Consider the following 18,366-nt stretch of genomic DNA (forward strand, 5'->3'; position numbering starts at 1 on the left):
GTCACTTGTGAGGCCACCATGAACACCCTAGCACAATGCAGGGATGAGAAGTTTGCTCTTATTTGGGAAAAAGCCCAACAAACTGCTACAAAAATCTGTGACATTGCCCCAGACATTGGAGAAGTTGAAACAACTAAAAGGCAGAAAAAGCCATCAAAGAGGCCCTGACAGGAGAGACTGTTGAAGAGCCCATCTCCATCACAGACCTCCAGAGAGCAAGGACTGAAGTGTATTATGATGCACTGGACAGAGTGCTCTCTGAAATGAGAGAGAGGTTCACAAGCAGAGACACACATATCTTGACATCCCTTACAGAAGTGGTGTTAGGTAAAGCTGAAAAAAACACTTTCAAAGTAGTGTCAGATTTCTACAAGGTCGATCTGGACACTCTAATGGCTGAAACCAACATTTTTCACAATCTGGAAGGTGTTGAATTAAAAAATTCCAGTCACATTGTGAACTATCTCCAGTCAAATTCCCTATGTGAGACATTGCCACTTTTCACTGAGGTGGCAAAAACCCTGGCAGTTATACCTGCTACATCGTGCAGGTCATTTTCATGTTTAAGAAGACTGAAAAGCTACCTTGGGTCTACTGTGGGTCAGGAACATCTCTCATCATTAGGACTTCTGTGTATTGAAAGAAGCCACACCAACAAAGTGGACATCAACAGTACTGTTGATGTGTTTGGTAGAAAGAGGGCAAGCAACAAAATGCTTTTCTGACTGATTACAATTTAACATTGTCTTACACTATCCTGATACCCTTTGCAGCAGAACTCACCTGCGGTAGCTTTTGAGTCTTCTCTTATACAGCTGTACATGATAATTGTCAGGCATGTTTTCATTTAATATTGTACTTGATTAGGTTTGCCTTTTCTGGATATGTCATTCCTATTATAAATCGCTTGACAAGTGTTGATACTAAGTTCTGAACAATTTTGTAACAAGTACTTTCATGTGTTGAGGGAGGTCTGTTTTATACACACTCACAGCAATTTATGTGTATGCATGCAGACTCTGAATACAGAATAGAATGACTTGAAATGTTGTCAGACTTATTTTCGTAATTAATGTAAACAATCAAACCGCTATTTGGTCACCAATATAAATATAAATATGGGTATATAAATATATGGTAATTTAAAGAGTCATGGGGGTTTCTGAAATTTGGGCAAATTTGGTGTCACCCCCCCCAAATAGACCCCACCTCCTACGCCTATGGTCTGTTGTAAGGTAGAACGCCTATGGAAGTCCACTAAATTGGAGGTGCACAGGTTACATTTAAAAGACCTGATTTTATCCCTCAATGATATGATTAAAAATGTTAGATCTACCTACATTGCTAACTTGTGAATACAACAGAGAAATCCCATTCATAAAATTGTGTCTCCTTCATCTCCATCAGTGCCAGTTTACACAACTGATGACTGTAACAGGTTTTTAAAACACTTTGTGGATAAAGTGGAGGAGATCAGGGCAAATGTATTACCTTCTAAGAGGACCCCTTTACTTCCTGTATCTGCTAATTTTTGCTCCTGGTCTGTGTTTTCCCCAGTAACATTGGAGGATGTTATGGGGTTACTGGAAAAAACTAAACCCTCATCATGCCCTTTTGATATCATGCCTACATCTTTACTTCTTAAGGTAACTGACCTTGTTGCACCACATACTATGAATGTGATCAATCTTTCTCTTTCTACTGGATCTGTCCCAAGCTTTTTCAAGCAGGCAGTAATAAGTACTATTCTCAAAAAGCCTAATTTAGATCCAGCTGAGCCTGGCAATTATAGGCCTATTTCAAAACTGCCCTTTCTCTCAAAGGCTGTGGAGAAGGTAGTGGCAGAGCAGTTGACTGCTTTTCTACATAATAACGAAATGCTTGAAAAATTCAATCTGGCTTTCGTAAGATGCACGCTACTGAGACTGCCCTGCTAAAAGTGTCTATGACATCTGGATGGCTGATGACCGTGGTCAGTATTCAGTTTTAATTCTACTTGATTTGTCTGCAGATACCGTAGACCATAAACTGTTGCTTCAGAGAATGCATTGTGACTTTGGCATTTCTGGGACAGTCCAGAAGTGATTTTCCTCTTATTTGATAAATAGAACTTTTTCTGTCTGTGTAAATAATATTATGTCTGAAGCTTTTCCTTTGCTACATGGAGTTCCTCAGGGATTTCTCTCAGGTCCAATCCTGTTTTTGTTGTACATCAGTCCTCTTGGTAAAATCATTAGCAATTTTAAGAATGTGTCTTATCACCTTTATGCTGATGATATTTAGTTGTACTTTTCTTTAAGGAGTCAGAGTTACATAAACTGTCTGAGCTAATGGATTGTCTTGCAAGTGTAAAGTCCAGGCTCACTAAAAACTGACTTCAGTTGAATTATAAAAAGACTGAGACTCTGATTATTGTTCCAGAGCAGAAAATTCCTTTGATTGTGAACCACCTCGGGTCTCTGGGCTCCTCTGTTCAGTTGAGCATCAGAAATCTTGGTGTTTGGTTTGATCAGTCATTGTCTCTTGATAGCCATTCTAGACTCTTGGTCAAAAAACTGTTTTTACCACTTGAGAAACATTGCTAAGTTGAGGCCAATTCTGTCTAACTGTGATCTGGAAGTTGTGATTCATGCTTTTATTTGTTCTCATTTAGATTATTGCAACTCACTTTTTACTTGTTTTAGCAAATCTGCCTTGAATCATCTTCAAATGGTCCAAAATGCTGCAGCAAGACTTAATAAGATCTAGCAGACTGACTCACATTACCCCCATTCTATCCTCCCTGCACTGGCTTCCCATCAAATTTTGTATTGATTTTAAAATTTTGGTTTTAACTTTTTGAGCCTTGCATGGTCAGCCCCCCCCACCACCACCACCAAATATGTGTTAGATATGTTGAGGCCCTACATCACTGGTCGCTCCCATCGGTCCTTGGAGCAGAACCTCCTCACTGTTCCGAGAACCCACTTTAAAACCAGAGGAGACTTATCCTTTCAAGTTGTGGCTCCTAAACTTTGGAATAATCTCTCTCCGTCCCTTTGTGCGACCGTCTCTGTGGATTCTTTTAAAAGGCAGCTAAAGACATTTTTGTTTAGTCTAGCTTTTAGTTGATTGTTCTATTAACCATTGTTTTTAACATGGTTGTGTATTTTGTTCATTGGCTTCATTGGAATAGGGGTTGTATGAAAAGTAATGACAGCGGGTGGTAACGTGACGCAGACAGTAGTATGTAAATTAGGGTTTTGTATGCGTTAATGGCTGAAAGCACAAGGTGAAATTTCAGCAGCCACTTGCAGGTATGCGCATTGTGCTTTGATACACACTAACTGCCACATAACTGAGCCTGTTCACACACTGGCAATTAAAAAAAACTGATCTATTTCAGATATTTATTTATTGTTCCATCCAGCATATTTAAGCAAACTGGTGTATAATCATACCGCATTCTGCCAGTGGAACACACACAGACAAGTATGTGCAGTTCTTTGCATTGACGGAACAACAAACAAGTGTATGTATATATATATATATATATATATATATATATATATATATATATATATATATATATATATATATATATATATATATATATATCTGCACTTAAGCGTATTAACGTGCTGTGTGGAATGTACACACAGCCATGGTGTACCACATATGTTCATCTGTGCTAGGAGTGAAAACATATATTCTTAAAGAAGCATGCACAAAGTAAACTTTCAACTCTTTAAATATACCTGACATTTACAATGAGTGATTTTTTTTTTGTTGTTTGCTTTAAATCTGTGTGTGAGAAGGTGGCAGCCTTTGTGCTGCTGGAACAGCAGCCTGTCAAGTAAAGTATATTAATGCCCAAAGTTTCAAATGTGCAAAATACAGATGCCATCAGCACCAGCTACATTTCCTTTAGACCTTGATAAATCATGCTGCATGTGCAAACCTCAACCATTCGCATGTTCCCTCCCATGATTTTGCATACGTGGGTGGAAAAACTCTAAATTGTATATTCTTGAAGGCAAACGTGCTAAATGGGGAATGCACAGTATTTTCAAAATTGAAATCCTCAACCCCTCTAGCTGCCACCTTATCGTGGTGGGGGAGTTTGCGTACCCGGATGATCCTAGGAGCTATGTTGTCGGGGGCTTTGTGCTCCCTGTAGGGTCTCCCAAGGCAAACAGGTCGTAGGTGACGGGTCAGAATAAGGGCAGTTCAGAACCTCCATGACCAGTAAAAGATCAAGGACCGTGACGCCGCCCGGTATGGCGGAGCCGGGGTCCCACCCTGGAGCAAGGCCTGGGGTTGAGGCTCGCGCGCGAGCACCTGGTGGTTGGGCCTTAGCCCATGGGGCCCGGCCGGGCTCAGCCTGAAAGAGTGACGTGGGCCCGCCCTCCTGTGGGTTCACCACCTGCAGAGGGGGCCATGGGGGTCAGGTGCAGAGAGGATTGGGTGGCGGTCGAGGGCGGGTGGCCCGGCGGCCCGGTCCATGCTCACAGCCCCTGGCTGTTGGGACATGGAATGTCACCTCGCTGGGGGGGAAGGAGCCTGAGCTTGTGTGGGAGGTTGAGAGATACCGACTAGAGATAGTCGGGCTCACCTCCATGCACAGCTTGGGCTCTGGTACCCAACTCCTGGAGAGGGGCTGGACACTTTTTTCTGGCGTCGCCCATGGGGAGAGGCAGACAGCTGGGGTCGCATTGCTTATTGCTCCCCAGCTCAGTCGCCAAGTGTTGGAGTTCACTCCAGTGAACGAGAGGGTCGCGTCCCTATGCCTTTGGGTCGGGGACAGGTCTCTCACAGTTGTCTCGGCCTACGGGCTGAGCAGCAGTGCAGAGTACCCGACCTTCCTGGAGTCCCTGGGAGGGGTACTAGATAGCGCTCAGACTGGGGACTCCATTGTTCTCCTGGGGATTTCAATGCCCACATGGGCATTGGACTTCATGTTGGACTTCTGTGCTAGTCACAGTTTGTCCATCACGAACACCATGTTCGAGCACAAGGGTGTCCATAAGTGCACGTGGCACCAGGACACCCTGAGCCGGAGGTCGATGATCGACTTTGTAGTCGTATCATCTGACCTTCGGCCAAGTGTCTCGGACACTCGAGTGAAGAGAGGAGCAGAGCTGTCGACTGATCATCACCTGGTGGTGAGTTGGATCCGCTGGAAGGGTAGGAAGCTGGTAAGACCTGGCAGGCCCAAACGTATCATGAGGGTCTGCTGGGAACGACTGGCGGAACCCTCTGTCAGCGAGGTCTTCAACTCCCACCTCCGGGAGAGCTTCTCCCAGATCCCGGGGGAGGCTGGAGACATGGAGTCTGAGTGGACCATGTTCTCCACCTCCATTGTCGATGCGGCTGCTCGTAGCTGTGGTCGCAAGGTCTCTGGTGCCTGTCGCGGCGGCAATCCCCGAACCCGGTGCTGGACACCGGACGTAAGGGATGCCATCAAGCTGAAGAAGGAGTCCTACTTATCTTTGTTGGTAGGTGGGACCCCAGAGGCAGCTGACAGGTACCAGCAGGCCAAGTATGCCGCAGCCCGTGCGGTCGCAGAGGCAAAAACTCGGGTCTGGGAGGAGTTTGGGGAGGCTATGGAGGAGGACTATCGGTCAGCCTCGAAGAGATTCTGGCAAACCGTCCGACGCCTCAGGAGGCGGAAGCAGCTCTCCACCAGCACTGTTTACGGTGGGGAGCTGTTGACCCTGACTGGGGGATGTTGTCGGGCGGTGGAAGGAATACTTCGAGGATCTCCTCAATCCTATCGTCACGTCTTCCAAAGAGGAAGCAGAGACTGGGGACTCAGAGGCGGACTCATCCATTACCCAGGCCGAAGTCACCGAGGTGGTTAGAAAGCTCCTCGGTGGCAAGGCTCCTGGGGTGGATGAAATCCGTCCTGAGTACCTTAAGTCTCTGGATGTTGTGGGGCTGTCTTGGCTGACACGCCTCTGCAACATCGCGTGGCGATCGGGGACAGTGCCTCTGGATTGGCAGACCGGAGTGGTGGTCCCTCTGTTTAAGAAGGGGGACCGGAGGGTGTCTTCCAACTATAGGGGATCACACTCCTCAGCCTCCCCGGTAAGGTCTATTCCAGAGTACTGGAGAGGAGAATTAGACCGATGGTTGAACCTCGGATTCAGGAGGAGCAGTGTGGTTTTCGTCCTGGTCGCGGCACACTGGACCAGCTCTACACGCTCCATCGGTGCTCGAGGGTTCATGGGAGTTTGCCCAACCAGTCCACATGTGTTTTGTGGATCTGGAGAAGGCATTCGACCGTGTTCCTCGGCGCACCTTGTGGGGAGTGCTCTGGGAGTACGGGGTCTGGGGTCCTTTGCTAAGGGCTATCCGGTCCCTGTACGACCGCAGCAGGAGCTTGGTTTGCATTGCCGGTAGTAAGTCAAACCTGTTTCCAGTGCACGTTGGCCTCCGCCAGGGCTGCCCTTTGTCACCTGTTCTGTTCATTATTTTTATGGACAGAATTTCTAGGCACATCCAGGGTGTAGAGGGGGTCTGGTTTGGGAACCACAGAATCTCGTCTCTGCTGTTTGCGGACGATGTGGTTCTGTTGGCTTCGTCAAATCAGGACCTTCAGCGTGCACTGGGGCGGTTTGCAGCCGAGTGTGACGCGTCCGGGATGAAAATCAGCACCTCCAAATCCGAGGCCATGGTTCTCGACCGGAAAAAGGTGCTTTGCCCTCTTCAGGTCGGTGGAGTGTCCTTGCCTCAAGTGAAGGAGTTTAAGTATCTCGGGGTCGTGTTCATGAGTGAGGGACGGATGGAGCGTGAGATCGATAGACAGATCGGTGCAGCATCTGCAGTGATGCGGTCGCTGTATCGGACCATCGTGGTGAAGAGAGAGCTGAGTAGGGGGGCAAAGCTCTCGATTTACCGATCGATCTACGTTCCGATCCTCACCTATGGTCATGAGATTTGGCTCATGACCGAAAGAACGAGATCGCGAGTACAAGCGGCAGAGATGAGTTTCCTCCGCAGGGTGGCTGGGCGCTCCCTTAGAGATAGGGTGAGGAGCTCGGTCACTCGGGAGGAGCTTGGAGTCGAGCCGCTGCTCCTCCACGTCGAAAGGAGTCAGTTGAGGTGGCTCGGGCATCTTTTGGGGATGTCCCCTGGACGCCTCGCTGGAGAGGTGTTCCGGGCACGTCCCACTGGGAGGAGGCCCCGGGGAAGACCCAGGACACGCTGGAGGGACTACATCTCTTGGCTGGCTTGGGAACACCTTGGGGTTCCCCCGGAGGAGCTGGAGGAGGTGTGTGTGGATCGGGAGGTCTGGGCGGCTTTGCTTGAGCTGCTGCCCCCGCGACCCGACTCCGGATAAAGCGGAAGAAAATGGATGGATGGATGGATGGATGGATGAAATCCTCAGTACGCTCTGTTAGTAAATCAGCATGCACAGGGGTTTTTTGCAAGTGCAATGGTGTTTGTCCTAAAATATGCTTTCAGTAACATGATCTTTGATCTTATGATCCTAAAAATCAATGGACTTTGGCACTAACCCTGACTCAAATACATCCTGAAACTCTCAATTTGGTCAGTCAACCAGTCAACCAGATGGATGGAAAGGCAACAAAAATGAAGATAACACCCCTGCAGCCTTGCGTAATTAAAAACTCATTTTAGGTTTCAGCAGCATTTTGCCGAGGAATCAGCTAATATTTACCCATATAATTAGATTATGCAGACTGACTATAACTAAAATTAAAATGAGTGGAGGAGCCGTACAATTTAAAAGCAGGATAAAAAGGGGACCTTGGAGGCACAGGTGGCACATAAACATCACACGAAAATCAATACCTTATTTTATGGCTGCCTCCACACAGTTCATTTCAATCTAAAGCCTTCAAAATCCTCTTTCAAATCTAAATTTGTAGTTACAGAAAAAAAAATGACTGCTGGGTAGTGATGAAGTGTTCCAAGTCTGTTCCAGGGTAATTACAGGGGTTCTAATTTGCAATTATCAGGGTGGTCCACAGAAACACAGACCTTTTAGATGTTAAATGTTGTCATTAACATTTGCCTATAAATGTTAAACACTGTCATTAACATTTGGCTAAGATGGAATAAAGTTATTTTAATGTTTTCCTGACAGTACTAATGGTGTTGAATTTAAAATGCAATTACAGACCAAGAAGTATAACAGAAGAAGAACGGGGCAAGTTCTCCTCAAGAAAGAAGGAATTACAGAAATAATAGATTTAACAACAATATCAAGTGATGAGGGATGAGAGGAGGAAAGTTAGAAAACAGAAAGAACACTCAAGACATAATCAACACACATAGTAAATATTTGAACACTAAATGGAAACAGCACAGGTTTTATAGTTTTAGCATAATAATACAGAATGAAAGAGAACTCTGTGAACCCAGCAGTTTGTTTACAGCCTAAAACAGCTAATTCCAACTGTTTTTTATTTAGTTTTGTTGTTTTTTTTAACTTGAAAAAATGCTTAGACCTTGTTAACTACTCTTTACCCGGGTGAAGATGGGTACGTTCCTAGAAATAGTTATCAATATCAGGTCAGGTTAGGCCAGTGATTTTCAACCTTTTTTGAGCCGCGGCACCCTTTTTATATTTACAAAACACCACCAACCAAAATAATATTATAATTCTATTACCTCTGGTTTTGCGCAAAACCCAATTATCGCAATAGAAAATCGATACAGAAAATACCGCATTTCGAAAATCCTCAAGCATTTTGCGCTCTGATCTCAAGTGTTTTTTTTAGACATGTCGACACTTTTATTGACAATAATCTGCCAGTCTAATATTCACGGAGCGCAGAGGCTGCCTTCAGCGAACCCAGTTGTGAGCGAGAAGGCCCAAGTCTGACCACGGTGACATCAACGGATGTCAGGCCGCCTTCCCCGCACACCTCCACAGCCAACGCGGTTTCTCCTTCCCCAGAGGAGCCATGCTCCATGAGCAGCTGAGATTCACGCTGTAGTCAGCAACCCGTAACCATGGAGACGCACAACGCTATGTGCGCAAGTATGTCTATTATACTATAGTACAGCGCTTTGCTGCCATCTACTGGAATAAAAGAGCATTACATCATTGCCACACTATTACAGCACATACACCCGACGATCGATCACGGCACCCCGGTTGAGAATCACTGGGTTAGGCAACGTGCGTTGTTGTCAGATCCACCACACTACACAACCACTTTGAGTCCCTGATGGCAGCCATCCAGGCACAGCGCTGGTCCCCTTGAAAGTATCCATCTGCCTGCATTCAGGTGAAATGTAGACAACCCCTTTGTGTTCTTCAACTGTTGAGGTCCTCAACACTGAGGCATCTGCATGTCAGATCATGTCCTGAGAAAAGTGGTACATGTACAAAATGTCATAACTGATGTTCCCTCTCAAAGCAGGAAATAAACCTTATGTGAGTCTCTCTGAAGCAACCACTTGCTTGACACAAAGTCATGCCAGCAGTACCCAATTTGGTACCAAAGACATCAAGGCCAATGAGTCGCTTCCAGATCTCACAACCACATAAGACAGGGAGCACCAAGTCCCGAAAGGCTTGGACCTTTGTCGTCCTGCAAAGGTACTGGCATCGCCGAACACCTATGTATAACTTAACAGAATGTACTTTGCATTTTAAAATAAAAATGTCCCAACCCAAAACTTTACAATTGTACTTGGAGGGGGAAAAAAACTTTCCACTGAAGTATCATCCATTTGCCTTCAATTCCGTTAAGTCATTCATATAGTCGGTGTGGAGGAAAATGAAATCCCAAACTCCCTGATAATTCTCAGCTCTGGCACCTCAGTAAGCAGCTCTGCAATGTAAATGGATAAATATGCAAACTCTTACTTCCACAAAGCTCCAAAATGTACCAAGACTGCTCTTCTCAAAGTCTCACATCAGCATCCAAGAGAGACCTTCCCCTTGAATTTTGAACATGTAACAAATCTGATTTGTACCTCTGCTGAGACGAGGTGCCCCTGTGGTGAGTTAGTGATGTACTTTTTTTTTTAACAGAATTCCACTTTCAGTCTGTCTGTCCATCTGTCTGTCTGCATATCCAGAGGCAAAATCCTCACTCAGACTTCAGGGGACACCTGGTGGAGTACGTGTGTATGTGTGTGCACGTGCATGAGTGCATGCAGGCCTGGGGGTGAGGATAATGCATGCAGCTGTACAGTAAACCGCTGTCATAATAATTGGAAAAGTATCAGTAATTCAATATCAAAGTCTGACATTCAGTCATGACCGAATACATGATATTCAGATTTAAACTTCTATGTATTAAAAGCCAAGTGGCCTCTGTGTGCATGTATGTGTGCGTAAATGTGCGGAGAAACTGGGGAGAGCTGACATTTGCCGTTTGGTGTGCATATGTATTTTGGGTCAAGGATGAACGCAGCAAATAAGTTATGTTGATAGGACTAATATTTTTGGAGAAATTAGGGATATTAGCTAACAACAGTGAACAGTGGATGTTGATAATTCAATTCTGGACTCACATGCCATTCCAGCAGGGGGTGGTACATTATCTATATATTAACAGTGACGTGGCATCTGGGTACGTGCATGTGTGCATGATTTTATTTAGTAAGTTCAATGTAAGTACATAATATAATTGTAAATACATTAAAAATATGACTGACACAAGAAAGTGAAAACACTTTTCATTGTAGTCCATTTAAAAATCAAATATCAAAATAGAAGTAATAATAATAATAATCATGTGTATATGATAACAAGAACCTAAACAATTTATAAATACATTAAGATGGTAAATTAATTTAAAAAAAATTACATAATTAACAGGAAATAAAAGGGTTGAGTTCCTCTTCTAAAAATGGTTGAGATCTAAGGTTCTAAAAACTCACATGCAATTCTAACTCATTATACAAACTTTGCACAATTTATTACCACCCTTGAAAAACGTCAGCTACCTTTACATAAACACTACCAAATCTACAGCCCATGGATCCCTCAAATCTTTGACACTGAAAACTACCTTTCTGAATTTAGGTAGCCTGAATGTCACTTTGTGAATTCTTCATTGTTATTTTCAAGTTGCATAATTTCAAATCTCTACTGTAAATTTTCTTTATTTTCTCAAATTCAGAGAGAGAACTCGCATTGAGAACAGAAAATCAAGATGTTAACAAAGTGAAATTCCATAAAATTTCAACATTTGGTATTCAACCGCAAATGTAATTCAAATTTTTACAGCAGTGATGGGCTTCCTCAGTTTGGCTCAGCAGCATTTTCACCTTTGTCCTGACCTATTCTGGAATGATGTTCAGGCATGATTTTAAATCTTGTAATGGTTTGTACATTTGAGTCCAGATTAACAGACTGTGAATCTCTCAAAGACTGACAGCGAGTGACCCACATTTCAGTGTCCCAAATAATGTAGGAAATTTGAGGCTCAGATTTCTCTCAGTTTCTGACCTTCAATCTGAACTCATATGTTCCCTAAACAACCTTTTTCTCCCCCTAAAACTTTAAACTCACCATTCATAGTATTTGTGTAAAAAATGTAAATTATTTATGAGTGATGTGGAACGAGAGGCAAGAAGCAGCACTCAACGGTGTCAATCTAAAAATCTGCCTGTGTCCAGGATCCCTGATGTTAGTTTTAGTGAAGAAGGAAACCCGAGACACCTACGGAGATCGGCTGTGAGTCATATTCTATAAACCTTCTTGCTACCCCAGACAAATGATGAAATATTGATCTCTGATACAAGAGGCGCCATGCTATCAATACTGTCATGAAAGTATTTCAGCAATAAAACGTCTCACCTCGAACCTGCAACTCATCAGTCCACTTTCTGTCTGACTGGTCTCTTTTTATTGTAAGGTATATAAAACATACTTTCGTGCAGTGTATGAATGTGAACAGACTCTTAAGATTTTGGGCTCTTGAAACTCCCATTTTTAGAAGGTTGATATAGGGTTCAGGTGTCCGAGCATCACTGTAAACCTGATGTTTCTGCTGCTTAGCAACCTTGCATATTACTTTGTCTTAAATGGTCTGGGGTTGGGATTATAAGAAAAAGGTCTTTGGATTAATTATTCTGAAATGCATAAATACTTTTAAAATTTGAATAATATGTCCAGTTGCATTGGCCCCACCTTATGCCCTGTGACTGCTGGGATAGGCCTCAGCAAACCCCCCCAGACCCTTAATTTGAATAAGTAGGTATAGAGGATGGATGGATTTCAATTCAATTTCAATTTACTTTCATTCATATCGCGCCAAGTCACACCAAAGTTGCCTCAAGGTGCTTTACACAAGTACGGTCAAACCTTACCAATGGATGATGGATGGCTGGATGGATGGATATCTAGTTCCTGGGCACAACTTTGCATACTGTACTTCCAGATGCCTTGCTCAGTCGCAGAATTCTGATGGTAGTACAGATACAATTACAGAATATTTACAGAGTGCAGTACACAGAACAATAAGAGTGCAGTTTCATGATTGTAGTGGCACTTAGAGTGCCTTAATTGGGAGAGTGGCGTCAACTCAGAACATGGCGCCATTTTGGTTCCAACTGCGCTGAACTACTGAATGATGTTTTATGTTTTCAGCATATTTTAAATCAGTTAACCACATACAGCAACACTTCCAGGGACAGGTGCTATCAAAAATATAGAAGTAGTTAAGCTATCAAATTTACAAAAATTTATAATTTATGATGATTTATTTAATTAATTTAAAGCCTGATTTTATGCTTCTGGAGCTCTGTAACTCTGTGTGTGAGTTTTAAAGTTCTCCGTAGCTGGATTATGCTTCATTCTAGACTAATATGACCTTCAACAAGCTTTTCTTTCTACAATCATCACCTCCAATTCGAAGGTAAGCTGAACAATTTCCTCTTTTTCCACTCCGTGTTGTAAAATTGCGCACCTTTCTGATCCATTTGTAATCAGCGTGCGTACTGCAAAAATGATTAAAATATGAAAGCGTGAAAGCAGAAAAGTGTCAAATCACAGCCTTTTGTGTTTGATTTAACAGGTGCACGTCCACTCTGTGGGTCTGAGTCTGAGCATGGTGTAAAAAAAATAAACGGTCGGTCTTTTAATCACAGAAATGACTCCAGTCCCACTTTGCTCAAATCAGCCAGTGTCAGCACGGAACGGGACATTTTATCCGATGTGAGTGAAAATTAGATACAAAATCCGATATATGTGGTGTTTATTACATGGAAAACAATACAAAAATTTTGGGACTTTTTTTGTCCGGTAACTGCGAATATCCCTTTTATACGATGACAGTTTAGGTGAGTTTTACTGGACAAGGGACTGAACAACAAATTTACCTCTCAAAATCTTGACGATGATGTCGGCTTCCATCCAGCATAGCTGACTTTATTTTCCCAAATTTTTCTTCTGTTTAAATCTGAAGGGAATCTGTACATCTTGAAACCCTTGCTGTGTCTATTTGTGCATCCAAATGCACAACAACTGGGCATTTTCTGTGAATAAATAAATAAAATAGCTGGCTTTACATGCAGATAGATTAACAGCCAATGCCATTTGAACCCAAATGGCACCGCGAGTCACGTGACTGTTTTTTTTTTTCGACTCGTCATGTTGCTACTCTCTCAATTAAGGCACCCTAGTGTCACTATGACATCTCTAACTGACCGTCTCCACTGGTGATGCACTAATCCTCTAGCTTTTAATACTGACAAACACACTGCTAACCTGCTGCAGGCTTGACCTCCATGGGGGGCACAGTGGCTTAGTGGTTAGCACATACGGGAGGTGATGGTCTAGCAGTTAAGCACTGGGCTTGAGACCAGAGAATCCTCAGTTCAAATCCCAGCCTGACTGGAAAATCACTAAGGGCCCTTGGGCAAGGTCCTTAATTCCCCTAGTTGCTCTTGGTGTGTAGTGGGCGCCTTGCATGGCAGCACCCTCACATTGGGGTGAATGCAAGGCATTGATGTGTAAAGCGCTTTGGGCATCTGATGCAGATGAAAAGCGCTATATAAATGCAGTCCGTTTGCCATTTATTTGTTTACCATTTAGCACTGGTGCCTCACAGCAAGAAGGTCATGGAATCGATTCCCAGCCTTTTTGTGTGGAGTTAGCATGTTCTCCCCATGTCTGCGTGGGTTTCTTCCGGGCACTCCGGTTTCCTCCCACAATCAAAACATGCTTTTTTAGGGTCTGCTCCTTTCTCTGCCCCTGACCAAGGCAGCGTCTACATTTGGAGTTGGTCCCCGGGCGCCGGACTGTGGCTGCCTACTGCTCCTAGTGGTTGGATTGTGTCTAACTAATTAGGATGGGTTAATGCTAAGGATGTATGCATGTATATATGTGCAATGACAATAAAGTTTCTTTTCTATAACTCTCGCACTTGTTCTCATATCAAGATATGGCCTGTGATGCATTCAAAGTCATTCAGTAAATCTCACACTATATCAACGAATGACAATTTAGGAAGCAGGGTCCCCCCCCCATACCCACAAAGGGAAATAACACATATGCACCTGTCTCAACCTGTCAGCCTCCAGCTGAGTCTCATTTGATGTTTTGCATTCTGTGTCCTGCAGACAGGAAAGTCTCTCCAGCACTAAAAGACTGATGCAAGACTGCAACTCGCCGAGGTTGAATACATCATAAAGTGTTGAAAGAAAATCACTTTTTTTAATATAGTGTTCCCAACATTTCTCTGGCCTGAAGATGCATTTTGACAACTCATGTCATAAAGTAGCCAAGTGCAGAAAGTTTGGTCCTACACAAAGTTAAACTTGAATCTTCCGAATCCATCACCGTTTTCCTTTGAGACACAGCATCAAGAAATGAAAATGGGAAGGAAACAAGGACAGACAACATTTCTGATCATTGCAAAATGGCGCTCATTCACAATTGCTCCAATGAAAAACACAGCCCCCAAACCCCAGCTTTCAGACTATATTCTTGCACAAAAGTAAACATTTAAGGCAAGTGTCATTGTTAGTGTACAACCGATACAGTTCTCTGGCCCTAACTGAACCCTTTAATGGTCAGCTCAACCTTTTGGTAGAGAATATTAATATCTACTACACTGTATTGAAAAATATGTGGACATTAAAGGGATAAAGGCAGATGCTGACACATGGTGCAAATTCTTATAAGGTATGTTCTTATACTGATATCTCGAGGTGGGCGCTAGACACACAGGTGGCAGAGTTACTTTCTTCATTTGTCAAGCAGGCGTTGTGGGCCAATCATAGTGTCACTTGTCATTTCCCTTAATGAGAGGTGTGAGTATTACTGGTGAGGAAACAAATCTGCACAGGCAGAACATGTGTGCAAGCCCAGACACATGAAGCTGAAAGGTGCTGACAGCTGGATTCAAACATATGTGACTACTGCACCTTTTAGCTCCTATCCGCTAGGTGTGAAGGGTGTGCACCACCGTTCGTAGCTGTGCATGCTGAATGAGGTGCATCTCATATGCAAATTCCCAAATTAATGAAAGTTGCAAGAGCTGTCACCTGTAGTACTTTTTAAAGAAAGTTAAAAACTGTTCAGCTCGTCTTTGCTGTCATCCACTTCTGTTATGGTTCGAGTGTGTGATTAGTGTGTGTAATGTTTTTGGCAATGTGAAGGGGAAAGCAGTGGAGAAATATGGTACACACCAAATTATTTATTATTATTATTATTATTATTTATTGTAGAGCGGGGTAGTTTGAGGGATAAGAAGTTGGGCTATCGATTCCCAGTTGCACTACCTGTCTGTGTCCTTGAACAAAACACTTCAACTGCATTGTCCCAGTCCATCCAGCTGTAACTGGGTACCTGCGTTGGTTGGGGATGTAACCTACTGTATGATGGACTTGTGTCCCATCCAGGACTAATCGTTGACTCATCTGCTTCATTGCTACATTATACAGTGATAAACACCAATGGCCTTCATTAGTTATTAGTTTTAAATTGTTTTTTTTTCATCCTGGCCATCCAATAAATCAACACACTGCTAAACAGCTGAAAACTATCACATTCAACTGTACTGCAAAACTCCAACAATATATATGGTGTCCTTATCTGCTCTTGTCACAGTCAGGTTTCCACTTAGGGAATCTGGCTCGTTTTGAAATCTGACTTCAAAGAATTCAGACTCCACCAAGACCAGATGGTCCCTAAAATAAACTTTTCCACCAGAACCTTGCACAGCACAAGTAGGCCAGTGGAAATATTGAACTCTGATCATGAAGAACTTGGACCACTGTAGGCTGAGACTGAATTGCAAGACACACTTAAGCAATTGTTTTTACTACTGGCCCATCGACCTACTGAAGTATAAAATTTGATCATGCTCAATGGCCACAAAAATTGGCAATAGGCCACTGAGCCAGTGTTACTGTCTACTCCTGCCTATAATGATCAGTTCCACAATTATTCCACTTATAATTCTATTAACCATTCATACTGTATGTGCTGATTTTTTCCATTTATGTATCAATGATTTAAATTAACTTTAAGTGTTATGGAGTAAAAAGAAGACAAGGATGTACTACACAGGCCGTGAGCCCCCAATGGTGCCAGTGCTCATTCCTGGACACTGTAGGGTGAAGCAGATATGCATCTACAATTCCCCTTGGATGAACGGTCAGTCCATCAGAGGTTAATGCCGTAGCCAAGACCAGTACCCATTTACAACTGGGCGCCCCAAGGTGCCTCACACAAAACAGTTCCAAAATGAATGAATAAAAACAAGTTTAAAAATACAATTAAAAGCAAAAATTAAAAGAATAAAATTTTAAAAGAATTTTTATAAAAGCAGAATAACACACTATATTAACCAAAGCACTGATAGAGAAAAAAAATGTGTCTTCAGTCTTGACTTGAAGGTCTCCAAAGTATCGGACTGTCTTATCGACACTAGGAGACCATTCCACAATACTGGGGCACAATAAGAAAAGGCCCTTTGATCGACAGACTTTTTCATTACCCTCGGGACACAAAGCAGTCCTGCATCAGATGAGTGCAAAGCCCAGGACGGTACATAGGGTTTCATCAGATCAGCTAAGTAGGTCGGTGCCAGTCCATGATCAACTTTATAGGCTAATAACAAAACCTTAAAGTCTGACCCCACACAGACAGGTAATCAATGGAGGGATGCCAGAACAGGTGTAATATGGTCAAACTTTCTGCTCCGTGTCAAAAAACTGGCAGCATCATTCTGAACTAATTGGAGACCCCTGATACTGGACTGTAGCAACCCTGAAAACAGGACATTACAATAATCCAATCTGGAGGAAACAAAGGCATGAATCAGGGTCTCAGCATCAGCCATGGACAAAATGGTACAAATCCTCGCTATATTTCACAAATGGAAGAAAGCACCTCTAGAATGAGACTATGCCCATGAACTGATCCAGATTGGTATTATCCAAGCCAGGTCTACATATTGGACCAAATCCTCTCCCACTAAGCTACCTGCTCTACACTTCAAATGTGAGACATTTTTATGTTGAGCAGTCAGTAAAGTACGCACATCTGGTGTATAACATCTCAGCACCACATTGTCCAGTTACATTTGATCTTTTTATTCATGAGATTTGCATGCAACTGCTTTCAGCTGAAACTTGAAAAACTGTACTACACATCTTTGTTTTCATTTCTACTAAGCTGAAAGACGGCAAAAATTAAGAAAGTCTAAATATACAGGAACAGAAGTGCACTTTTCACTTGAAAAAGACATTATGTCGAAAGCGCTTATTGCTAATCTACAGTCAGTTGCCACGGGTAATCAGTTCTTACTAATAAATTCACTCATGCTCCAAAACCCTTTAATTTCACTGTCACTTGAGGTTTGCAGTGTGCATGACTTTAAATCTGAGCCTCTGAAAGAATGTTAAAAAGAATGTCAAAACAAAAAAGCCTGGAACAGATTCTAGCCCACTTATTATTTCATATGACAGAAACTTTTTCTGAAATGTGCAGTCATGACGAGTTGTGAAATTGCGAAGAATAATGTGGATGACAGCAATTATGATTCCTCACCGTCTCTCCTGTTGACCTTAGCAAAGCCCGGCCCGTGGCTACTGGACAACTGGGAGGAGCTTCTGAACAATGATGGCGGCAGGTTGGACACCAGTGGGCTGTCACATACTTCTGTCAAACAAAGCAAGAAATATGGATTGATTATTTAACTAAACCCTGTAGACCGGTATAATACATCACTTCTGAAAACACACACAAACAAATCAAGAAAAGATTATAGGATAGTATGGAGAATGCAACTTTTAAAATAGTAATGCAGTGATTCCTACATTTACTTTGACTTTTATTTCATTGCAGACAGTGTGAACCCAAGATATTTCATATCTTGTCTGGCCAACTTAATTTCATTTATTATGTCTGCCAAGGACGTAACAAAATCATTGGCGTTT

At 43.0% G+C, this 18,366-nt stretch overlaps 1 protein-coding gene across 1 annotated transcript in view; it reads right to left on the minus strand.

The window, feature by feature from the left end:
* Positions 1–18,366, minus strand: part of LOC117518379 (contactin-associated protein-like 4) — a 315,610-nt gene that overhangs the window by 257,092 nt on the left and 40,152 nt on the right. Inside the window, exon 2 of the mRNA XM_034179490.1 lies at positions 17,978–18,088. Coding sequence (XP_034035381.1) covers positions 17,978–18,088 — 111 coding nt within the window. The remainder of the gene's footprint in view (positions 1–17,977; positions 18,089–18,366) is intronic.

Source organism: Thalassophryne amazonica, chromosome 10 (assembly GCF_902500255.1).
Source record: "Thalassophryne amazonica chromosome 10, fThaAma1.1, whole genome shotgun sequence".
NCBI lineage: Eukaryota > Metazoa > Chordata > Actinopteri > Batrachoidiformes > Batrachoididae > Thalassophryne > Thalassophryne amazonica.